A 26,094-nucleotide genomic window follows, 5' to 3' on the forward strand; every position below is an offset into this window, starting at 1 on the left:
GCATGTGTGTTGTTTGATTAGGTACAAAATGGAAGACTGGCTTGTTTTATCTGTTTTTGTGTCCTCTGCTGTAGAAAGAAAGTGTCCTTCATGAGACGTTGAAGCCTTCACTGCATACACAAAATTTGGGGACAAATCCAGGTCCAGGAGCCCGAGCAGCCCACCACCAAATAGAGACAAAGACTTTCCAAAAAGTCACCTTTGCAAAAAAGAAAGAAAAAAAGAGAGGGGATGGGGCTAGGAGGAGGGGAATATCTTAGGGAATGAAGATACAAATGCACATTCCAGAGTCCATATTTACAAACTAATAGAAAATATAAACATTATTATATTTGGAACCAAGTCAAAACCAGGAAGAGCTAGATTCAGATATTGCTTGGGTTCTACACATATTTTTCAACAAAATAAGTCATGTCTTAAAGATAAACAAAGGATCACTCAAACAAGTCAATTATTGATTGGTTTCCTAATGATGAATTAAAGCTTACTTGGTTACCATATTTGATTAGAGGGTGTAGAATAATTTTTTTCTATAAGTATTTTCCTTTATTGATTTTGCAAAATCTCAACAATTGCACATTTCAAAAGTTCAGGTTGATTTAGAATAAATATACACACGTGTGGTTTTACCAAAGACTAGTTTTAAAAGTTCCTTAAACCCTTTGAGGGGTGTACGTCTCTTCGCTGTGTTAAGACTGTATATAGGCAACACAAATGCCTTATTCAATGCTTATTGTTGCTCTTGTTTTTAAATCCTAAAGTCATGTCAGCTTTTCTGCAAGAGAAAAGTTATGGCAAGAAATATGTAAGTGTCATCAGCACAAAGGATCTGAGTCCGTACAGCCAGCTTTCAAGACAGGAGGGTTGGAGGGCAGGAGGGGTGAGACGTGAGGCCTGGGAATCGGGGGAGGTGCTGAGATGGGGAGACCCGGGTGAAGCTGCTGGAGACGGAATTTCCCATCAGAGTGCGGAAGCCGTGACAGAATGACTACCCTCTCTGGCTGCCTGCATTCCCTTGAATGCCAGCGATGCGGGAATGTCACAGTTGTGGGGAGACAGTGGGGTGCTGCCAGCATGTTGCCACCCATGTCCAGCAACGTAACCAGAAGGAGCAGCGCTGTAGGTCATGTAAGGCGACACTTGGGCCGGGGTAGGGTAAGGAGCCATGCTGGACGCTGACACAAAACTGCCCACAGCTGGGAGACCATTTGGTGCCTGAGAGGAGTAGAAAAGAAGTGAAAAATAATCATATTATAGTGAACATTTCCCAGGTTCTTAGAAAGAAGCAGAACCTAAGTCTGAGTAAGCCAACAATGCTCTGACTCTACTCTCTGATATTTTTTTTAAAATTTGAGCTTTATAATGTTCTAAAGACATTCACAGTCTTGCCACTTAAACAAACATAATGGCAAGATAGTACTCTTTCCACAAACACTTAGAGAAAGCTACAGCCAGAAAATTCATAGTATTTGCTTGCACTATTTGAAAGTATAGGAAGGAGGTGCAGGGCAAAGAAATCAATGGCGGTTAAACACTCTTAGAATCTAACCGGCTGTCCTCATTGCCTTTGTCAGCCTTCCCGGGACTTGGGTTTTGTTTGGCTCTTTTGTTGAGGCACTTGTGACAGGCCTGGTTGGTATAGCTTTCATTTTCAGTAAAGAAGGGCACAGACTGCAGTCTGTCATGTTAGAAATGCACAACGAACATGACCTTTGTTAAAGAAAATGTAGACCATATTTTAAGAGATCATACTGAAAATGCTCGTTGGACAAAGGACATACAATAATCAGGCGCTTTGTCTTAGAAGGGTTTTTAAATGAATATTGCAGGTACTTTTTCCAGGACTGTTTTATCAGAAAGGAAACTGTCTTTCCCTGTATAAAAAAACTGCATATGCCTGGTTTTGAAAGTGGAAATTTTGCCTGCAAACTTTTTGGGCCCTGTGATGTGAGTTTTTAAAAGCCATGTGGATAAATCTCTTGAAGTGAATTTAGAAGTCAAAATCTTTGTTTGCAAACATGATGCAGCAGTCCTGGCAGGCGAGCCTGCCTAGAAACCAGTGCTCTCTTGGTATCCAATGAATTATTGTTGGTATCGTTACTATTAACAACACTAAAAACACTCTGATTTTTAATCCTTATTCTGGCGTGAACACTGGGCATCCTTCTTCAAGCAGTCTAATTTTTCCCCCTCAATTTTTATACTATGTAGAAATAAAGAGTAGATCCTGTGTCCTGATAGTGAAATGAATGAATTATCATTTAACATATTTCCTACTGAAAATATCATGTAAATACTAGAATTTTATTAGGAAAATTGATTTAATCCGTAGACTTAAGTTAATCAGGTGTATGTTAGCTAGATACTTTTTCCTGTTCAATTGAAACACAGGGATTATCTTCTAATTTAATTTATTCGGGTTATTGTTTTCAATTCTACATCTATGAGAATGCAATGGTGGGGTCTCAAAAGCTACTTTCTCAATGCAGAGTGGATGGATATGCACATGGAATAGAACATATACATGGGTATAACTTAACATTGCTGACATTTCTGACAAAATAAGACAAATGTTAGAGGGGTTAACCTTGTGTCTTTGGTCTACAAGAACATACACCTCCTGTTGTGTTTTTCAATGTTGGTTCTTTGAAAATGTGAAAAGAGAAAGAAAGCTAAAGTTTCTTAAATATGTTCTATGTCCCAGGCACCAAGAAATATCCAACGTATTTTACTGAATCATGAGGATTAATGAATTATATAGTTCATTATAAGTGATTGAGTTTACCATAATTACAAGATAGAGTGTCACAAATACAACACAATGTTCAAATGAAATTAAAGTATATTTTAAGGGTCCCAGAGAAGATGATGCTGTATTTTTAAAATAAACTACTGCATATAACTGTTGAATATAAATGAAATCTTATCCTCTTTTTATACAAGGATTTAGACTAAGAGGTTTAGCCATGTACCCTCAACCAATTGGCAAGTCAGTAGTCATGTGTTAAAAGAATTAATCACCCCTGCCCGATGCAGGGTCTTCTGTAGCATATCATACTGTTTTTCCTGGACACCTAACAGGTAGATGCAATTTAATCTCAAACTAGAGCGTCCTTTGAGATAACATCTGGTAACAAATTCTTTTCTCTCCTAGAACCTGATTCTCATTGTTATCCTCATCTGTTTCTTAGCTTCTAAAAAAAAAAAAATTTTTTTCTTCCACTTTCTGAGAATGGCTAATTATGTCTCAAAGGAGGCATACCTTAAGGCTCTCAGGAGATGGGTATCAAGATAGAGAACTATCAAATTGCAGGAAAAAAATTTTAGTTTTGCTTAGAGATTATAGTTTTAATCATTTTTATTTAGAATTATCCCAATAATCTATGATAAATAAGTTTGGAAAGAAAGAAATCCAATTCAGCTATGAAAAGATCTATATGTGGTGTTCACATCTGTATGTGGTGTTAATACTGTAATTCCCAGCATTAACTAATATTTTACACTACTGATGCCCATGTGAACTAAGAATAATGAAATAAGAATGCTAACATTAAAATTACTTCTAAAATAATAAAAAGTTTTTGGCCAACATCATACAGGGATATAAGGTTGAAAGATTTAATATTATACATGGGAGAAACAATGTTCTACTTAGCAGAACGTAACTGTTGGTGAGTTCTATTTTACCTCACAGCTAAATTTTTCCTTTTTTCTTTGTATTTTACCTATCATTCAAAATTACAGTTCTCTCTGAAATCCTTGCTTAGTCATCTTCCCTTTTCTTACACCGTTGCCCTTGGAACTATTGCTCATTGATGTGCCCCATTTACTTGGACTCTTGAGTTGTTTTGTTGCAATGTCTACAATCCCCCTTACATGGACCCACTTCTTTTTGCCCAGAGATGTTTCCCCTGGAAGATGGCCTTCAGAGACATGCTGCATTGAACTTTTATCTTAAATAATGCTCCTGGAATTTAGGGGGAGGCAGGACATTGGATTTAGGCCTCTATTACCTTCTAGTGCCTTGTTTATTCCATGATTACATTCATTCATCAAGTGTAAAAAAATGACTAATTTTTTCCATATTTGTCCAATTTCTCATACTTAAACTTGCTTTGTGTCATTATTCTTAGTATTAAATATTTCAAAGTTCTCTAAAATCCACAATATTTACTTAGTATCATTTTAGTGATGCAATCCCCTTTGTACTGCAGAAAGACAGGGTAGGAAGAGAAGATAAGAGAAGGTTGATTTCATCTCGGAAAAACGCGGCCAGGTGTGGTGGCTCACACCTGTAATCCCAGCACTTTGGGAGGCTGAGGCGGGCAGATGGCCTGAGGTCAAGAGTTCAAGACCACCCTGACCAGCATAGTGAAACCTCGAGTCTACTAAAAATACAAAAATTAGCCAGGCATGGTGGCAGGCAGCTGTAATCCCAGCGACTCAGGAGGCTGAGGCAGGAGAATCGCTTGAACCTGGAAGGCGAAGGTTACAGCAGTGAGTGGAGATCGTGCCATTGCACTCCAGCCTGGGCAACGAGAGAGAGACTTTGTCTCAAAAAAAAAGAAAAAAAAAAGGAAAAGAAGAGAGGCTAACATGTTTGCTTAAAAAAAAAAAAAAAAAAAAAAAATCTTTAAACTTAAACAGCATAAAAATAGCTCTTAGTTTTCTCTCAGGCTAAATTATGAACTAGCTTGGAGGTCTAAAGAGTTTTGTCTTAATTTTACTTTTTACTTTCGAAGTTCAGATTTATAAATTTAGAAAAAAAAAAGCAAGTGTGCTTTAAAATTTACCTGCCTCCTGCCACCTTCACTTTTTATTCATTTTAGTGACTCAATAAACACATCAATTTTCTCACTATTAATTTTGACACATGACATTAGTAAAAGATATAAATCTCTACTGGGTCAAGTAATTGTTATTTATGAAGCAATCACTGAAAGAGTAAAATTTTCCACCGCAAAGGAAAACAACTACAGGTAGCATTGATGTTTGTTTATTCTTTCCAGTAAAAGAGTACATGACTTAAACGTCCCAAATCTGTTTAATGTTTTCAGTGAAGGGCATGTAATTAATCTGAAAAGCTAGTTAGGTCAAGTAGAGACTACCAAATGTACACTATAAATAAAGTGGAGCAAACATGCTAAATTACTCTATTTAATTGGATTGTAAATATGATTTATAAATCAACCAACATATGGAATCCCCAGGGAAGAGTAAACAAATTTTCCATATGAAACCCCGGCAATGGGCATGTAATGGAAATCTGATTTTTGAAAATGACTTTACCTAAAGTTTCCATAAATAAGACTTCAATCCATCAACTCCTTTCTCATGTGGATCTTCCATGAAAGGCATGAGAATTCTCTCCCCTGAAAGAACTGTGCAAGGGTGCTCTCTATAGCAAGCTATCTTCTACCTAAATTTGAGAAGGAGATTTACTAATACAAAGCAAAATAGACTAAATAGCATACCCTGGAAAAAGTAAGTTACTTGCTTTGTTTAATACTTTTAGGAAAAGACAGACTTTATCACACTGACATTAAAGGAAATCATCTAGAAAAAAATTTATAAGATGCAATATAGTTCTAGTTAAGGTCATCACAGACGAATGGAAGTACAAGTTTTCATTTCACTTGTTCCGAAATGTTCAAAATGCAAATTTACCAGTTTTTTAAAGTAACTTTAGTGACTATGTTGAGGAACTGTATTGGCAGAGGGCTAGATTGCAAACTGTTTGAGGACAGGGACTTGCCTTAATCATCTTGTATCCCCACAAAACAGGATACATCATAGGCATTCCATAACCATATGTATACTTAAGTTAGTATAGGTTTTGAGCAAAAGATGTGACACTCTGGCTTGAGAAACAAAGCAAAAAGGTAGGCACCGTTTATCACAGAACAAGCGTTACACTCTAAGCAGGCAACATGAATAAGACTGTTGAAAAAAGTAAACAGAAGTTCTAACCTAGCCATTTTATTATTTGATTTATCGTTATTCTATTTATCCTCCCTCCTCCAGAAAACGAAAATACATTAGTATCAAAACACCTGTGACCACCGTAAAACTGGTATGGCAACTGGCTGGCAATTAGAGGTTACAGACCATTATTGAAATTCTGGGAATTGTCTACTTTACATTTTTTTATTGTGAAGATAAATGCAAATAACAGTGCCAGGTTCTCTACCCACAATCTGCTTTCACTTATGAGTTCAACCTGGTCCTCCCCTTATGATAAAATGAGTTTACCTTGGCTTTATGATAAAGTAGATTTAGCCACAAACAGAGATGTGCTTCACCCAGAATTTCAACCTCAATATCATAAGCAAGAACAAGTTTTGGATCTGAAAACAATCAAGATTTTCTCTTTTTTGGTGAATCAGTTTTATGACTGTCATTCTTCCGTTTTTAATTCATTACACAATGACCTAGTAAAACATATCTGACAAAATGAAATGATGGTTATAAATGTGGTTTCAACATTCATCCAACAAGATCTCAATTATGCTTATCATATTGTAGATCTAAATGTCTCTAGGAAATGGAAAGTTGCTATTTAAAAACTTTACTGAATTTTATAATTTTCCAAAAGATTATTAAAATTGACATGGCCTTGAAAAATTTTCAATTACCTTTCCCTGCCATTTTATACAACACATTTTACTGATACATAATCATTAATTTTATTTTGAAATACTTCTTGTTAAAATATAACCAGGTCAAAGAATGTTTTTCATAAAAGATAACATTATAAATTTCAAAGACACTCTATTGGCATTTGCCTAAGATTTCATTCTCTATGACTTATAAATTATTTGTAAAAATTAACTTTAATATGAAGAAAAATTTAGTTCAATATCTTTTATATCTTCCTGAGAACAGTAAATCCATGAGGACAGCCAGTTTTTAAAATAGTATACTAGAAAATGACATTCAGGATTCTGGAAGACTATCTTCACTTCAAATAACATGTACAAGTAAATGCTTCATAAGAATTTCAGATTATGTCTTTAAATTCAACTATTTTCACAACTTAATTCTGAACTTTTTAAAAGTTCAAGTATTTATAGAATCTTGAACTTCTCAAGATTTGTAGCTGACATCTGAAGTTGTAGTTAGTGTTATATTAAACTTGTCAATAGCTGCAACCCCAAAATGAAGATACCCAAAGCTTATAAATCTGTCACTCCAATTACAGTAACACAAATGCAATGTATTTTTCCTGAGAAAGTATGCTCATTTGCAGAAAATTTTTCAAGAGCTATACAATTATTTACATCTAGTTTGAATAAAATGAGGCATTAATTCACTAAATACTTCCTAAAAGGGCAAATGTATTCCAGCCTCTATGATTCTCTATATAAGTTTGTTTTGGCCATTCCAATTGTATTCCATTGGAGTTTTATGCTTTCAACAGAAGAGAACCCGTCATCAGCAACCAGAGAACATTGTTGCCATTCAGAAGTAAATGAGATTAAGGACTTTTAGTCTCAATAATAACTGTGGGTTTAAAAAAGCCAAAATAAATATTCTATCCTCAGAGACAATAAGGACTTCTGAATGGCACTGCAAAATATTAATTACAATGTAATATTAAGACAAGTTTGAATATTCTAAACTAAATTTTCAAAGACAAAAGATAGGTATACACATAGCTGAAATGTGCATACCGTTTTAATTACTAGGAATCAGGGCATCTGTCTTTACAGTTAAGCTGAAAATAGAAACTCTAGATTATCGTAATCAATAGTATCTATACTTAGTTACATAGTTTAGCCATTTGGTAATTCTCCAGGTGTCCTCAGGAAAAATATGCTTTAAATCCTTTGATTCTGAATTCGCAATTTCCTTCTTTATATAATAAAATTAAACTGTATCATATAATATCACATTATTTAATAATCACAAATGCCCTGAAAGTGGGAAAATTTTTGAAGCTTTTATTTGGCCAAAGACATTCAAGATTTTGTCCATAATATAAACAGAGGGGGAAAAAATGTGTTGCCAGAGTTTACTTTTTGGTTGAAATATGCTGACACCATTTTGAAAAATAACTTTTAAACTAAATCAGCCCTTTAAATATTGGTAAGAGAAATGCACATGTATGTGTAACACTTTACCTCTGTGTCTTTATAAACAAGTATTAATGTGTGATTTAAGCCTACATGAAATCAATGTCTGACATCCAAAACTCAGAAAAAATGACACAGCAGAAATTTATGTGCCTACTTAGTACCTCTTCAGCATTAAGCACTATTTTGATAATTATCTTAGAGTAGCCACTGACTTATATTATTCTTAGAAACTCCAGGTTTTGAAATTTTACATCATTTGAATTATCTAACTATTAAAATACATGGCAATACAGAAGATTAGCATATTGCAATTAAGAACTCTGCCAATGTAAGTTTGATGTAACTTTTTTTATTCTGGAAAAAATAAGTATTTAGAGCAATATTTGGCTATTTCTTTATATTCTTTTATAAATGTGATAATTTAGTGATTTAAAATTTAGTATATATCTTTTTGATCAGAATATCAATTATTTAAAACTTCAAAATTTTTATTTTAAATAATCTGTCAGTTTAGTTTTGAAGTGTATTATAAATTAAGCATTCCCAAACAAGTTTAAATGCTAGATCTATAATTCAAGGAAGTGAAAATTAAAATAACTGGCCGGGCGCAGTGGCTCACACCTGTAATCCCAGTACTTTGGGAGGCTGAGGTGGGAAGATCATGAGGTCAGGAGATCGAGACTATCCTGGCCAACATGGTGAAACCCCATCTCTACTAAAAGTACAAAAATTAGCTGGGCATGGCAGTGCATGCCTGTAATCTCAGCTACTCTGGAGGCTGAGGCAGGAGAATTGCTTGAACCTGGGAGGCAGAAGTTGCAGTGAGCCAGGATCAGGCCACTGCACTGCAGCCTGGAGACAAAGCTAGACTCTGTCTCTAAATAAATAAATAAAGTTTTTTTGATTATGACTGCTTGATATATAAACTGGGTTCATCAATGACATGTGGGAGTTAGAAAGTTTTTCAGCTCTATACTTCACAACGTTATTCCAATAAATGATGACCTAATAAAAAGCACTGAGTTCCTATTAAATGCTTGCTTCTATGGTAGGCGCTTTATATACACTCTTTCTATTGTTTGTAACAAAATCCCTTGAAGCTTTTTGACTATGGGCTCTCTGAACAAGGTATACTCTGATAAATATTACTTGCTTTTACAAGTCTCTCTTTAACTGCCACTTAGAATCACAGGTATATACTTAATAAATGCTTAATAAATAATAAATGCTTAATACTTAATAAATATTTACTATGTGCCATATGGCTGCATTATCTCATTGAATACCCATAACATCTCTTGGGGTTGGGAGTATCATTTCCCTGTTTTAAAGATGAAGAAATAGAAACTCTAAAAAATTAAATATTTTACTAAGAAGTCACACAGCCAGAGATCGGAGCTCCTAACCATTGTACTACTCTGCCTTTTCTTTGTAAATTGCAAGTTAAGGGTGGGTCCTATAGTAAAAGAAAATGACAAACTTCCTCATTATTTCCCACTGGCATTCTTTACAGTAGAAACAGACTAAGGAAAAGGGCTCTCTTTCCTTGCTGCCATTTTCTGTACCATTTGCTATTGGAGAGCCACCAACATGTATTCTGATTCGACTTCAACGAATACGAGAAGGAAGAGGACATGGAAATGAGATTTGTTACAGAAAATAACGACTAGGATTTTTTTTCCATGTGAATAAGAGGAACGCGTTCCACTTAATTTTTAAAAGCTGATTTTGATAAGAAAACTTTAAAAATTTTAAGACTTCAAAATAATAAAACGAAAACTGAATAGCTTGAGGCTTTGGAATTAGAGTTTGGGATTAAGAAATTTGCAAACCTACTGAGGTCTGCTGGGGAAACTTTACACTGCCTTAAGGTCAGGTTTTTGAGAGTTTTGAACTCTTGACTCTAGGGTGGTGATGAATTTAGACTTAAATCTGGAGTTTTTGTTGTGGTGGCTGCTTAGCTTTTCTCGGAGGAAAAGAAAACACCGGTGTTTTAAATTTTCCTTTGGAAACTTGAGGGAGGGACGGAGGGAAAGAAAAATTAAACGGTCCACAGCCAGTCCGTATAATTTGAGGTTTTCTCACTAACTTCCTTGGGAGATTACGATGTGACCTTTAGTCGAGAAAATGGTAGCTATGTGACGCTTATCTGGGTGCCCCTCTTCGCAGGACGAGCGGCGGGGGTTTGTTCGAGGGCCACAGGGTCAAAAGTCCGAGCGCGAGGACCCCCACAGCCGCCGTCGCACCGCAGGGCCGAGACCCAGGGCGGGCGTTTGGCGGGCGTGGAGGCGCGGCTCCGAGGCCCCAGGGTTGCTCCGCCCGGCCCTTCGGAAGCGCCTTCTTTGGTTAACTCTACCCCCAATACGAGCCGCCGAAAGGCTTCGGGAGCCGCCTCCCCAAGCCCCCAGAGACCGAGAGGCCTGGAGGCGCTTCCCAGAGCCGCGCCCCGGGGAGCCGCCGGCCCCAGACCCCCGCGCCCTGGCGAGCGCTCCCGGCCCCTGGCGGGGGTCGAGGCCTCAGCTCCGCCTTCGAAGGCCCGCGCCTGTTTCCCCCCAAACCACGGAGGATCTGGCTCGTAGCAGCAAATGGGCGCCGGCCTGGGCTTTTCTCCCGGGAGGCTCAGAAACGGACCCGAGTCTTCTTACCGCCTAAATCCCCGGCGCCACGCGGTCCACCTGGCCGGGCCCTCGCCTCCTCACCTGACCGTACTTGGTTTCCTGCTCCAGGGCTCCCTTCTCCAGCCCGTTCACCGCGTGCGGGGCGGCGGCGGGGAAGTTGTTGCGGCCCAGGCTGCTCCACTCCTCCACCTTGGGGCTGTGGTAGGGGGAGCTGTCGCTCACTGCTGGAGAGGAAGAGAAGGTGTCAGGCCGAAGGCCCAGCCCACAAGCCCCACTTATGAGACGGGACCCAAATCCGCGACGAGAGAGCTCGAGGGCTCAGACCTTGGGTCGGCACCCTGCCCTCGGCCTCCCGAGGGCGCTGGACCCAGCCGCGACCTCCGTCCGGTGCTTCCAGCCCAGGGCCTGGTGAAGCTTTACTCGCCTGAGTGCAGGCCTTTCCGAATTCTCTGACCCACGCCTGAGGGAAGATGTTTTTTTCTTTTTCAACTGGTCTTTGATTTCCCTCCCCTCCTCCGCTCTCCCAGGGCAAAGGAGTGGAAGAAACCCAAATCAGGAAGGAACTCTTAAGGCTGCGCGTGCCTGCCCGTTCTCTACCTTCTCCGTCTTAATAACCCAAGGCCGACTGGGGGTTGACAACGTTTTGGGACTGGGGCTGGCTAAAAAGAAAGGCGCCTGACCTAAGGGTGCCTGTACTGGTGTTCACTGCACTGTGGGGATCTGGCACTTGTGTCAATAGAGAACAAAAAGACCTGCAAAGTCCTTTGCAAACAAATAACTAAATGATTCCCACAATGCAGTGCAAAAGATACGTTCACAGATTTCTGCTTTGTATGTGCATATGACTCCCCTTGATACTCTACCTCTACATATTACATATGTGATAAGTGCATATGACTTAAATCTTGCAATTACCACTCTACAGGTCATGGGTGTCAGTGGCAGGGTTCTCCTAAAAGAGTTTAAAATATATATATATATATATATATATATATATATATATATATACAAGAAAGAGAAAATGAAATAGGTTAAGAAAATGAAAGTAGAATTAAGTGTTAAGGTGTAATGCTATCAGTTATTCTTTCTGTTCTTGGTGGAAATGCAAAGAAAATTGTATGGTGTGATTACTATGATACTTAGAGTCGTGCATATTGAATCATTGCCATTTTTCAGTTACCAGGTATAGTTTCAAAGAGATTTGTGAAGGCTACAAACAATGTATTTTTGTCTTTGGGTCCTATGGGTGGAGGATGGAAGTTTGACAAAGCCATTGTAACTTGATTTTAAACACTTCCATCTGACACAGTGCCTTAAGAGAGTGATCATTTTTGTAGAAATCATCATTTTATAGTCACGAATTTGTCAGAATCTGGGTTGTTTAAAGTTGGCATCGAAAATCACAACAATATCTATGAGGAAGAGTTGCTCCTTTCCATTCTCCAATACTTTCCCAGAGGACATTTGCTCTGATGGGAGAATCCCTAGGCAGGAAAAGTTTTCTTTTCAACTCTGTCAGCCTTTTTTTCCACTATGTCTCCTCCTCTACCACCCCCAAGAATTAGATTGAGTCCCATTTGCACCAGGAAACTGTGTTTTGGTCCAGAACTGCCTGTCTGTCTTTGCCTTCCCAGACAAAAGGCAGTCGGTGGGCACAAGCCTGAAGTTATCTTAAGAAATTGAGATCCCCCTGCGAGCCCCCATTTCTGCTGATCTCACACTTTCCCATGAACAGGGGCTTCCTTTAAATGTCAGTGAGGTCAGTTTATCCTATAAATCAAGGGCAAACTCTCCAACTACGGCTCCAAGTAGCTCCAAATAAGACAAAACTGGGCTCTTGTAAACTTGCAGTCAGAAAACAAGAAGATGAGAAATCAGAGCTCTGCTTTAATTACTTAAAAAGATAATTGTGCCAATGTGGTGGCAACCAAGAAAGGCAGGAAGTAATTAAAGGAACTATTTCCCTCTTTCCTATTTAATTTTTCCCCTACACTTTTAAAACTTTAGGCTGAGAAATTTAGAAAGCCGACTATCTAGACATTATTTAAATTCTACATCTAGGGCATTTAGACTTTATTTTCTCCCTACCAAGAAGTTAACGCCGCAAAAAAAAAAAAAAAAAAAAAAACCTCAGTAAAAGAAAACAAACTCAGGTCTCCTGCTGAAGCCGGACTGGGCAGGAGGGCTCGGGGAATCCTGACTAGGCAGAAAGGACACTTAGGACTAGGCAAGGTCAGGGGTGAGAAAGGAAAGAACAGTGGGGTGGCACTGCAGAAAACGTGCAGGAACTAGATAGATATCCACTTGCATTCTCGGGGACTCGGGAACCCCAAAGGAAAGCGGAAAGCTCAGGGTAAACGGAAAAGAACAGTAAAAGGACAGCATGGATTCGCCTGCATTTTATTTCCATCACTGCAGATGCCACTTCCCCTCCTAAGATACATACAATGAAGTCTGTTAAGGTAAAAAGTGGAGAGAGAGAGAGAGAGGGAGAGAGAGAGAGAGAAGAAAGAATATGACCTCGTCTGGGAATGAGTTAGTAGTAGTAACTTCGGGACCTCCATTTCCGAGGAAAATGAAGTGAAGCATAAGAACGAAACCAATTAGTTGACATTTGAACTTCCTGCCGGAGCAAATTTGGCCTGATTGCCAGAATCGGAGAAGAGTACTTCAATTTCCACCGCGTGCTGGACTCCTCCCGGCCGTCTGTGATCCCCAAGCAAGCTGCTCTGCCTGCAGCGGCATCTGCAGCCGGCAGACTCAAGCAGGCTCAGGCCTCCCGGGCTGAGCCCCAAGTCCGGCCCGGCCGCTCTCTCCAAGTGAGCAAGCCGGGCTGAGGCAGCCTAGGCTCGAGAGGCGGGGGAGGGTGGAAAATGCGAACCATGTGTTGGGGATGGGAGGATGTTATGGGTCTGGTAGTTTGAGATGAGGCAGGAGACTGTGTGTGGCAAGGAAACCAGGGGCATGCGTTTCAAGTTAATGAGATCAGGACACTCCCTAAGAAGACTCCTTACGTTTCCAAAGGAAAAAGGCTCAGGTGATGGGAAAGACACGGTCCCGGAGGCCGCAGATAGTGGGACCTCCGCGAGAGTGCGGAGGCAGATGCTGCACATCCACACGCCCTGTCTCTGAGCCCCTACCTTGGTCGGTGATGGAGCGGATGCCCAGGATGTCAGTGACGGAGTGCGAGGAGGGCCAGGTGCGCGGCATGGCCACCGAACCGGGAATGGCAGGCACCCCAGGTGGTGTGGGCACCTTGGCGGCCGCCGCCGTGATAGGGCTGGGGTATGAGTAGATGTGGTTGTAGGGCAGCGCTGGCTGCGGTGCGGGCTGGTGCTGCTTGTATGAGTCGTAATGACCCTGCTGGGCCAAGTTGCCGATCTTGTTGCGCAGAATGCGGCTGATGGAGCTCACGGAGGGCACGTTGTACTTGTCGCACACGCCGTCCGCCAGCAAGCGATCCCGGATCTCCCAGGCGAAGATGCCAGGGTCCCTCTGCTTGTAGGTCCGGATGTGTTTCACCACGGTGGGGGTAGTGACCCGGGGCTTGCTGCCCCCGATGGCTCCTGGCAAGATCGAGCCTGTCTCGTTGTAGCGCGCAAGGATCTTGCTGACACAGCCGTGCGAGACCCGTAGCTGGCGGCTGATGTCACACGGTCGGATGCCCAGTTGGGCCAGTTCCACGATGCGAAGCCGGATGGCGTTGGGCAGCGGCCTCCCGTTCACAAACACTCCTCCCAGCTGGTTCACCTCCCCGAAAGCTGGCTCTAAAAAACGAACACACAGCGCGCGGGGACGCGCACCCGCTGCTTGGGACAGCCGCCTGCCGCTGGGCCTCCCTAAGCGTCCGGGGACTGGGCGAAAGCACCCGTCCTGTACTAACGACAGGGGCTGTCCCCAAGCCAAACGGTTCCTGAACAAAGCCGAACGGCCCCAACCGTCACGGTCCAATCGGACCCCCTCCCTCATTCCTGCGGTGCCAGAGGCCCCTACAGCCAAGTAAAGTGGTGAGACGCAGGGCCTCTCCGAGCGTTCAAAAGTCTCCCGAAGCAGGACGGGAAATCGGTCTTGATGCCTAAACGCGCTGCTTCTCGCCTGCTCCTCACTAAAGTTCTTGGGCCACTCCCTCTTTACTCATCCCATCCCCAGCGTTTCTCCTGGAGACCCGGGCAGTTAAACAAAGTCTAGGAGAAGCTAGAAGTGCTTTTTTTTCTCCTGGTTTGTTTGCGTGTATGCGCGCGTGTGAAGCAAAACTTGGTTGCTACTGGGGCTGCGGGGCTTGCTGATGCCATAGTTCCCTTCTCTTAAAATCAGAAAATGGCATCAATAGCCAGCCAGTAGCCAGCGTTCACATTGAACTGCTGTGCGCTGCTGACCCTTAGCGTGTTCCTACAACTTGTAGGAACACGAGCAAAGTCAATAGAGAATGTGAGCGCTTAGTGGCGCGCGCCCTCGCGCTCCCTCCCTCCCTCCCTCTCCCGCTCGCTCCCTCCCTCCCTTCGCGGCTCCGACAGTCTTCCACTGCCACTCACCCATTGCTCCGAGCAGTACACCAACCCGGCCCCAGTTCCGCACAACCAGACAGAAACTTTCCGCACGGCCTCAATGGCCCGGCCTGTTGCTACCCCGGGCCGCCGGCGCCTCCGCTTCTTCCCAGGAGGAGGAGGCGAGAGTGCAAAAGGAAGAAGTAAAAGGAAGTCTGTGCCCCGGTGAAAGAGGCTTGAGTTCTGCATTTCAATCTAAGCAGCAACGTGGGCTGGGCTGAGCAGGGCCGGGCGGCTCCGTCTATCACTCACTGGGGACACGCCCTCAAAGAGGCGGGCCCGAGGGCAAGCTGCGTGGTGATTGGTGCGAGCCGGTGAGCGACAGGGCAGTCCAGGAAACTCCTTCCGCTGTCTCTTTCAGGCTGGCTCCCACCTGGGTGACTAAATACAATGAAAATGGGTGTTTGACATCTTCCCAGAAGAGACACAAAAAGACAGCAAAATCAGGCTGGTAAAATGCTGAATAAACAAGTGAAAGAGTCTAGTCTGAGTATGAATGATTCGAAGGGAGACAGGAGCCGAGGAGACCTCCTCGGGGGAACGATGGACGTCTCAGAATTGAAGTTAAGACCCTAAGTGGGAGGCTGGCGCCACGGTGCACGGGGGTGGGGGAATTGTCTTAGCAAAATCTGTCGAGAGGGCCACCGGAGAGAATCTGTGTCACCTGCCGATTCTACCTAACTTCAATCCATGCCAGGTGACGAGAGCGCAGGTGTGAGAAGGTAGGCCCGCCAGAGAAACCAGGAGGTTACGGGGATCCCAAGCCACAGATGGGGACCACTGTTAAGGCCAGGGAGGCTCCTCCTACCGCCAGCTTCCCTCGGCAGCCCCCAATCCCCTAGGTGGACCGGCCAACCACTAGCCACGCAGGCTCGAAGCGAGGCCACGCCGTGTGCCAGGAACTGAACCACAGGAGGCTAACGCGAGCGCACTGCCCCAAGTCCACTGATTGCCAGTGCCTGGGGCACTCACTACGGAGCCTAAGGCTCTGCCACATTCAGCCACTGTCCTGGGCCGCTGGGCCTCGGTGCCAGGGTTTGCGAGGGCTCTCCAAACCGATTTCTAAAGAGTTTTGTTTATATATAGAAGAGATTTAGTCTCAAGAAAGTGGACACCGACGCTGCACATGGATGTGATTCCCTCGTCTTCTATTAAGCTCCCAGAGGCCCTTTGGTTCTGCCTACTTCTGAATTTTCACTTTTGTTCACGCTAAGTCTAATCTAAAGTTTGCCGTATGCTTGTTGGCAGCCAAAATTATTAATATTTGCAGTTAGGGTTGTGGAGCATGTGAATAAAAATAATAAACAAGAAGAAAAATATTTTCGTGAATTTGGGAGTTTTTACTGCTTGGGGTTGTGAACTCTGCTACTGCTTTGTCCACACAGGATTCAGGCTGCTTCCCCAACAGTCCCCAGGGATGTGTGTGGCTCTGTTACACCCAGGGAAGCTGGCCCCAGATCTTGGGCCAATAAGTTACAATAGCCCAGGAAAAACCGTGATCAGCCATGCTTCTGCAAAGGAACAGATCTCCAGATTCCCACTTGTATGGTACAATTTAGATTGCACTCTAAATTCAGTTACCTAACACAACGAAGGATGTGAAAGATACAGATGAACTAAAACATCATTCTTTACAATCATAATCTTGAAAAAAGTCCCACAACTAGACATACTTGAACTTGTCCCTTTTTGTTGGTTGGTTTCAAATGTTTAAAATCTTCTTGAAGTTTGATTTAATAGCGATTTCTCCCTAGTCTGACCCCAATATCTGTTGGGTGACACTGTGTGGCACGGCCTGGCATTTTTACGTAAGTAGAGCCTTCGGAAATCTAAAGATTTTAGAAGTAGAAGCTCCTTCTTAAGGCTGTTAGATACATTAATTGAGTTTATCACTTTGCCTTAGGCTTCAGGAGGGAATGAACATGCCCGGCAACTTGATCTGGAATCCTCCTTCCCCCTCACAGACAAGCAGTGAGTATCGTCCACTGCGCGGAATCTGCTCTACTTCCGTGCACCCAGGGAGAATTCGCAGTCTGCAGGGCTGCTAGGAGAGTACAAGGATATTTGTCTACCAACAGGCAAAACTTAATGCCCCGCGGGGGGTCTGGGGACTCTTCGAAAGCTTTAGCAGTTCTACAGCACCAGCCTAGAGTGGTTCCGAAACTGTTACTGTTTAGAGCTCTGGCTATTTGGAGGTAACATACAACCCCCTCTTGTTCCCACCAACTCCTTCAGCTGCCACACATCTCCCCAGTTCTCACCCAGGTTCAATGCCATCTCTCCCTTTCCACCTGCTGGACTTGGCTGTGATCTGTGGCCTTAGATGCTGCGGACCTCCTGGGCGCCTCAGGGGTAGCAGCTCACTAGGCAGGGGGCCTGTTTCGCGGCGCCGGCCGCTCCCCGCAGGCCCCACTCATACCGGCGGTTGCAGGTACTGGGTGCTCTTAGCATTCTCAAGAGCGCAGAAAGAACCCATTTTAGGTGCTTTGGGCCACTAAGTATCCGCGGCAAGCAGAGGCCCCCGCTCTGGGAGCAAGAGAAGACAAAGCTGCAGGGGCAGACACTGTCAGTGAGACCCCAGCAGTAAAGGGTGACGCTGAAGCTTTCCCAGGCTCGTACAGAGTGCTGGGGAGAGATAGTCAGCGAACCACTGAGCCCCACCGAGAGACGATGGATCTGAGGGAGAGAAAGGGATGGAGGAAGGAAGAGAAAGAACATTCAGTTATAGTCAGTCCCAATGGGCGTAGGGACGCAGGACTTAGAGAAAAAACAAGGGTCAGCTGGAGTCAGTGCCTCCTGGTTATTGCCCACTCTGGACCCAGGAGATCACAAAGAGATTGGAAGAATTTCATCTAAAAGGAGAAATTTAAGACCAAAACCGAAACACAACCAGTAAGGCCTGCAGCTGGCTCAGGCCGGGGAGAAGCCAAAAAGCCTTTCCCTAGTCGCGTCGAGGCCTCCTCCGAGGGGCGACCCGCTCTCTGGGTAAATATTTACTCAGTGGGAGACTGTAAGCCAGCCGGGCCTAGAGTGTGAAGGAGGGGGGCTACACGGGGTTGGAGGGATCCGTACACTCGGTGCTGGCGGGATCCTAGTGTACACCCGCCGGAGGGGAGCAGGAGCCGGGGACTCCGGGGGCGGCTCGGCCCAGGCGTGCGGCTGGGGAAGTTTCAACCCCCACCACGGGCTCGGCTGTACTCCGCCCTGCCCTCGCGGACCCCAGCCAGACGCTGTGAAGTCTCCATAAATCTGTCAGCCCTCCCAGTGCCGCGGGCAGTCACCTGCTGCGCCCCCTTCCCGGCCCTAGAGCGGCCGGCGGAGAGACGCGGAGAAGCAACAGGAATCTAGCCCGGTAGACTGTACCCGAGGGCTGCAGAGGTCAGACCCAAGCACTGCAGGGTGTGCGGAACGCGAGGACCCCTCCCTGTATCCCCAACCTAGACCGACGCCGGCTAAGCTGCTCCGCGGGAAGGCTGCTCCTCCGGGTCTACAGGTCAGTGATGACTGCGGATGGGAGGACAGGGCGAGAGTGGGGGTTGTGTGTGACCGGGAGAGAGGTTGTTCTTTTCCAAGTTGCGGTAATGACTAGCGGAGCTAGCAGAAAATATTAAGGAGCTGATTCCTCCAACTTGCCCCCTGCTAGGGACAGGAACCCCGAGCGAGGCCCAGGCGATGGTGCCCGCCTCTTTTCCGCTCGGAGGAGTTGCGGGGATTGCAAGACAGCCAGAGTCCGAGTCCGGGACTGGGATTTTCACAGTGCATTGACTTCTAACTGTCTGGGGAACACGCAGTAAAGTCAAGACCTTTCAGGGTGAGTTTGGGCATTGAGCGCGGCACAGAGAGAAAAACAGGCCCAGCTTCTCCAGAACTCGGCCCGCTGCTATGTCCCGGTCTTGCAGGGTCAGCGGCCAACTGAGTTTCCCAGAAACTGCAACTGCAAGTGACAACCGGAAGAGTGCCCGGCGCCCGGGGCGAGGGTGGGTCCTCCCTGGACCGCTGGCCCTGCAGGATCTGCGCTGCGGAAGGGGGCGGCGGCTAAAAGGTGCAGTAGCGGGGGATTGGGGATGGAGACAGCCCTCAGTGGTCCTCTGCCCCAGCCAGACCCGGGGTGGGAGAGGAGGACAGGTGGCGCCCGCGCACTGACCTGCCGGCCTGGACTTGGAGGGACTGCGGACGCGCCAGCCCAAGGAGAAGTCGCAAGCGCTCCTAGAGGAGCAGAGAGCGGCCGGAAGATGCTCGGAGAATAGCCCCGCGGCCTCTCCACCTTCTCACCAAGGAGCCTCACGGCTCAAGAGCTTCTCCCGGCTCCACGAGGTAGCTAGAATGGCAGTGGGTTGGTTTGGGCCAGAGCTCGGAAACGCGTCTCCGCGTTCTGCTGGTCCGACAGCTTCCGGGTCCGAAGTGCTGCGGGCGGTGGGATCGGCCCCACGGGCTGCGAACGCTCGTCGCCGGCTTTCTCCTTACGAGGACAGGGGAGGGGCCTGTTGCTGCCTGAAACCCGCTTTTAATTCTCCGCCTGCCTGTTTCCGATCACCCGGGGTTGGTTTTTCTGTTTGCTCACTCCTTCTATTACAATAAAAACAATCGACATTTCTTTTCAGTTTCCCCATATTAGCGTCACTCAGTAATTGTTCCCCACCCCCCCTTACCCCCCGCGTTGAAGGCGAGTGGGATTGCTGGTATTCTCGAATTTGGAAGTTTTCCGAGCATATAAGCAAATCTTTCCTAAAGACTTTAAAGTGAAAATAAATAACGGCCCGGGAAATTGCTGTGACCCTAACGTTACTTTCTGAACGCAAATTACACCCATTTTTCAGTTTTCAACGCAGAATTGCTTTCAGAAGGATGGTGTGGCGCTCCATGTGATACGGTTACGTTTGTTTATTAAATCCGCAAATGAAAGAGAACATATTTTTATGCAGGGGGCAAAACTCTGGGCTGCGGGATTGCAACAGCGAACAAGGATCCAAAAGAGGGCAGCGGCCCAGGGGCAGGGAGGGTCCCTGAGGGAGGCTGGGCTGACCTTCTAGTCAGAGGGAGGAGGATTTCGTCTTGCCAGGGTTGCAGCATTAGCAGAAGTTGCGCAGTTGGTGAGGAGGACTCAGTCCATGGTCACTCTACAGCCATGAGCTGCAGCGCTCAGGAGAGGTGCAGCTCTCTCTGCCTATGGGAAAAGCAAGATTGCCTGTTCTTCCACACAGCTGTTTGAGACCCTGCCCTCAGGTGTTGGCGTGAGGGCTTTGGGGCTGCCTCCTTCCAAAGACACTATTGGCCTAAATGCCGTCTGGAAAAGATAAATGAGAACCAGGCCTCGCCTCTAAACCCTGGTTTCAGGACTCACATGAAGCCCTTGAGGGGCTGTGATCTGAGTTATGTTGAATGTAGCTTTATTGCAAGGTCCAGGTTGCCTGCAGGCTGCGAGGCCCAGACCACTGTCCTCTGATCAGAGCTGGGCCTCGGCCCTCTAGGCCCCAAGATTCCGCTGGGCTCGAACTGCTGATAGAGCGATCAACCCTCTCTAGACCCGATTTCTTGCTTCCGAGGAGTCTGACTCTAACCGCAGGCCAGAGTCACCTTGACGACGGGCAGGAACGTTGTCCCATTTTCGGTGACTGGGGGCTCACTCACTGCGCGTCTCCTCTAGGTGGCACGTTGCCCTCGCGAGTTGCCCCGAGCCCTGTGCCGTCTGGGGAGTCCTCGCACCTGAGCAGTGGTTGGGGCCATAGAGGGTTGGTGCAAAGTCGAGGCGCTGTGTTTTCAGCCTGTCGCCTTCCCCGAGCTCACCCCGCCACCCACCAGCCCCACGCTGACTCCGAGAGCGGAGACTGGTGCTGCACGGTCCTCGCTAATCCCCCGAAAACAGGAAGCGGAGGCTGGGAGCAGAGGGTTAGCGCCCGAGTCGCGGAAAATTTCCCGCAGTCTTGGAGTCCCCCGCAGCCTCTCCCGGCCACCGCACCTTGTCACAGCGCCACCTATAGGAGCCAGATTAGATCGCTCTCCCACTAGAGTTTTTGACAAGGTTGGGAACTGCCTTTGAAAACCCATAGAACTTCAAAGCCCGACATTTTTGGTTTCCCCTTTCAGCTCCTTCTGCACCCTCAACTGTCCACTGACTCCAAAGCCCCGCATCATTCTTCACCATGCCCCAAAAGAAACCCGAACATGTCTTTTCACGATTCAGCGAAAACCCATCTTCCATGCCCTACCGGACTGGATTCTCTTGCGGCCCCCAGGAGCTACTCAAGGGCACTGGTTGTGAGCTATCCTTGCGCCAGGGCGGGAAACCTGCAGACAGCAAAGAAGCTCTGCAGGGGAGGCCGTGGGGAGTGATGGACCCATTCTACTCCAGTTCATCCTACCATTTGCTGAGGTAGGATGCAAACCTCACCTCAAACACAGAGGTATTATCTAGTTCTCATTTTGCAAGAGACATTAAATAAGAGCACAAAAGACACTTGGATTAAATGAAATCATAATGTTAACGGGGGAAATCTGAACTCCACCATGTCGCTGTTGTTGTTCTCTCCATTTCCTTAATCTGCAGGAGCAGCTCACGCTGGATACCCAAAAGAAGCCTCCATACCGCAGGTGTCTACACTAAAAGTGGACGCTTCTCTGCCCACCTCCACACTTTAGAAGACAGAACGCCGCCCAAGGTCGCACCCAGGACCTGCAACAAAGAGGATCTGCAACATTGTCCTCCTTACCACTAGCCAAGAATTCACGCCACGGAGTTCGCAGCGGACTGGGTGAGGGCAGGAGACTGAGACCAGGCTCTAGCTGCCTGCAAGTCTCCTCCTGGCCCAGGTTATCCAGGGCGTTGAGGTGAGGTTTGCAGCCACTGAGGCGGTGCACAGCAACCCCCAGGAGCCCCGAGGCCGAGCAGCGCACAGAGGAGCAAGGAGAGGACCGGGAACAACCCTGCTCGTGGCTGCAATTTGTTTTTTGCTCGTGTCCTGCAAAAGTGCCAGGACATGCCCATGACTCCCAGTGCGCTCTCAGAACATCAACTCAGGCGCCGAAAAAAATCTACCTTTGCCTTCCTGGGGATTCATTCTGGGGTATGCCTGAGTGTGTTTCTTTTTAAGACCACTGTAATGGGAAGAAACCAGGAGGTGCGGAGTTGCAATAAAATTAGAACCCATAATTAACACAGCTAGCTGGGCCCAAGTGGCTCGGAAGTGCACGTGGTGGATTCATTTGGCTTTCCTCCGCGGAGTCCGCGCTACAGTTGCGTTTTCTTTCTTTGGGGTGCATCTTGGAGTCCGGATCAACTCATTTCATTCCCTGCAAACAACGAATAAGTAAATTATTTCACTTATTTAAAAAAAAAAACAAAACAAAACTATAACGATAAAGAGAATTCAGCGCACCCTGGGAGAGATAGTAGCCAGGAGAAGAGAAAGCTGGAAGGTTGTTAGGGGCAGGGGTCACTTTGACTGCCTTGAAAAAATACTCTTTAGCTGCAGCCTGCGCGGAATTCGTTCCGCGGGTATTGGGGGTACGCCTCTAAGTCGGGCCGGAGGGCCAAAACTGTGAAATCCCAAGCTAGCGTTTTCAGGTTTCGAACAAAAACTGCGATCCAGACCAGGACCTCACTGTTTGCATCTTGGCGAGGATCACCGAATATCTGCAAGCCAGCAGGAACCTCGCCGGTAAGACGGGGCATTCCTGCAAGCTCCTACGCAGGGGTTCTAGCTCAGGTCTTCTTCCTGGCTGGGATTGGCCCTCCCGGGAACTGGTCAGGCTCCAATAGGTCCCTCTACCAAGAGGCTATTTGCTCCAAGAGACGGATTTGCGGGGTCCGGGTGCACCCTTTCCTCTTCCTTCTGCCAGTCAGTGCACCTCCTGCCTGACTAAAAATTCTACCCTCACCAGGACCAACGAAAGAGCTGACTTCTCATATCCTCCACAGCGGCTGCGGCTTTCTAGACAAGCTGCGTGTCTGAGCCAGTGGGGGAACGGAATATAACCATCACTCCATGGACACGATTGGAAGGCATTTCTGGAAAATTGTGCAAGGACCCAACGATGTTGTTTTCAGTGGACACACGGAGACTACGAGAGAGAAATGTAAAAATGAAATAAACATAATTTCAAAAGTGTAAGTCTTTAATAAGCCAAGAGGGATAAAACAGTATACCATCCTTGCGAAGTAAACGAATTTTGCCAGTAGGTACAAACTGTTGTTTTTTTCTAATGAGAGAGAGGGGGAAAAATGCCACCTGTGTATGATTCACATTTTTCATCAATAAAACATTTTAAAATTAATACGAATTAGCCCAGATTTTTTTTGGGTGGGCGGGGAATTAAGCAAGTGTTGCTGGTTTTGTTCAGTAAATGCATTGTGTTTTGCACAGATGTTGTAAAATGTGGTTTATGCAACACATTTTATGTTTATGTTGTTATGCCTACACATTTTTAAATTTTAAAGATGTTTAAGTTCATAATGTCATGACACAATCCATTTTGGTAGTGCATTTAATAAAAATCATATTCTTGGCCGGACGTTTAATAAAAATCAGACTAGTTAGCAAGGAAGGGCATAGTAGCCAAAAAGGAAAAGAAATCTGTTGAGTAGAGAATTTAGGAAAATAAAGAAGGGATTTTAGACAATACTAATCCTTCATGTTTTATTCCAGTTCCTACAGCACTGTTTACTGTAGTTTTTATGCATTAAAGTGCTACAATTTGGGTTCTGTTTCTATGCCATATCCAGACTGTAAATTTAATGGCTGCAGGGGGAGAGGGAGGATTGCCAAAACCAGAGATTAGCACCAGAAATGCTGGACCAGTGTCCTATGTATGATGCAGCAACACCACTGAGGCTACCATTCTTGACAGGCTCCTAGGGTGGGTATAGAGGACTAGGGAAGAAGGCTAGTTCTATTTCCTGCAGGATCAAAATGCCAGTCCAATATATTGGCTGACTGGTAAGCCACTTCTTAGAAGGATAGAAAGCCAAGGTCGTGGCCACAGGGGACCTTTAAAAAAGCCCCAAAGCACCTTCCTGCAGGACCAGAGGCGTGAACCTGATGTTCTGGTGAGCTGACAACACAGATTCCCTTAGCAGTTTTTATTGCCTGAGTGATTCACATTCAATTCCTTTGGGATTGAGTTCTGCCCCGCCACATGGCTCCATTCTTGAAGACACCCCTTCCACTAGGGAAAGAAATAATGATCCCATTACTTCATGTAAAAAACCTTCATAGTGCCAATTTAAGGCTAAACATTAAATCCCTGAAAGTCAGAAAACAGAAAAGTCAAAATTCTTTTAGTCTGGTCAAATCACCTTGCTTCCAGGACTGTATAATGCATGGTACATTTACAAGCCTCCCCAGCAAGGCCATTCTAGTAACAAGGCGCTGCTGCTGCTGGGTTTAAAAGGGAAACAACGGAGCACCACTTGACTGAGCAGATTTTCCATTTGCAATTTGAATGTTTCATGCCAGTAGATTTCAGCACTTACTTGCTAGATGAAAGTACTACACTGTATGCATTGGCACATGGATTTAAAACTTAAAGAAAGCAAATTAACTTATAGGTAACCAAAAGCAATTCAAAACAAGAGAGAGACACTCTGTAAATGTTTTACATACCTGGAAGATTTTCCAGGTATGCAAAACTCTCTAAATCCAGTTTTATCATTCTAGATCACTGCTATACATTTCTCCAACTCTGACACGAAATGAAGTTCTCCAACAGTAATTGATAAAAGTATGTTTTCTTCAACCGTCTCCCAGTTTTTATTTTAGAACTAAACATTTATCCATCCAGTTTTCCCAAGAGGAAAAAATATTGTAGAAAGATGTGTTATTTAAATTCTGTTCTGGAAATTCAGACATGGCTAATTTATGGATTATAACTTCCAGAAAAAGTCTCCCCTACCTCTTCTTTCAACTTAAAAGTAGCCAAAAGTATGAGTTTTCTTTTAGAACCAGACTTACCTATAATATTTTAGCTGTGAACAAAATTACTTAAGACTTTCTGTTTCTTTTATGCCAAAGGGGATTTTTTTAAAAAGACAAACAGAAAACAGAGGGTTAACCTGGTAGAGTTGCGTGTAAGTTGAGCCATGGCTTCTGGCCACAACTGCATATGATCTGTGTGTTTCATCATGGAACTGCTAAGGCACATGAGGGTTTGGGGGGATAAAGGTGTTAGGTACATAGGAGACATCATTATTCCTATTAGAGCAATTAGTCTCATGGAGAAAAATATACCCTTAGGATAAAATATACATTGAATTCTGTAAAAGAAATGAATAACATACACTTGGATATCACTACATAAAAGCTGCACTTTTTTCCTCTTACAGGAAAAATTTTTGTGTCAATAAAAATGATGAAGGAAAAGCTAGGCAGTCTGGACATGCCACTAGAACTCAAGGCACAATTTGGGGTTTCACAACTCTACCACCTAGCTGTTAAAAAAAAAAATCTCAAGCATATATTTTTAAGCCCTCCTGAAGACATGCTTCTCATTATACAGCTAAGTCTCAGTTAACCAGATAACTCAGGAAAGTATTTTAAGGAGGACATGGTGTCTCATGAACATTTTCTAATATCTTTGAACAAAACAGAATATAAGAAAAGATAGTGTGTGCATGATGTGCTGTCCCTCACAATTTTTGACATGAAAAACACTTTAGAAATCAACTTAGGTCATTTCCATGCCTTCCCCAGAATATAGCATAAGGGGGATGCTTCCGAAAGTTCAATCCAAATGGATGCTTATTTGATAACCACAACTTTCTGGTAAATATAATACTTAGGTAGAGCAGAATGGGGGAATCATTATATACTAATGTGACAATAGAGAAAATCAAGATAGAGAGTCTGAATAGCTGGTTCT

The 26,094-nt window shown here is 44.9% G+C and overlaps 1 protein-coding gene across 1 annotated transcript; it reads right to left on the reverse strand.

Moving 5' to 3' along the window:
- Positions 1–364: 364 nt before the first annotated feature.
- On the reverse strand, positions 365–15,454 carry PAX9 (paired box 9). The gene is made up of 4 exons (XM_032242683.1): positions 15,229–15,454; positions 13,837–14,463; positions 10,778–10,920; positions 365–1,215 (listed from the first exon to the last, which is right to left on the reverse strand). The coding sequence occupies exons 1-4, from the start codon at positions 15,230–15,232 to the stop codon at positions 961–963; spliced, it is 1,029 nt and encodes a 342-aa protein (XP_032098574.1). The 5' UTR covers positions 15,233–15,454; the 3' UTR covers positions 365–960.
- Positions 15,455–26,094: the final 10,640 nt, after the last annotated feature.

This window comes from Sapajus apella, unplaced genomic scaffold (genome assembly GCF_009761245.1).
Source record: "Sapajus apella isolate SASKATOON/1434 unplaced genomic scaffold, GSC_monkey_1.0 scaffold50, whole genome shotgun sequence".
Lineage (NCBI taxonomy): Eukaryota > Metazoa > Chordata > Mammalia > Primates > Cebidae > Sapajus > Sapajus apella.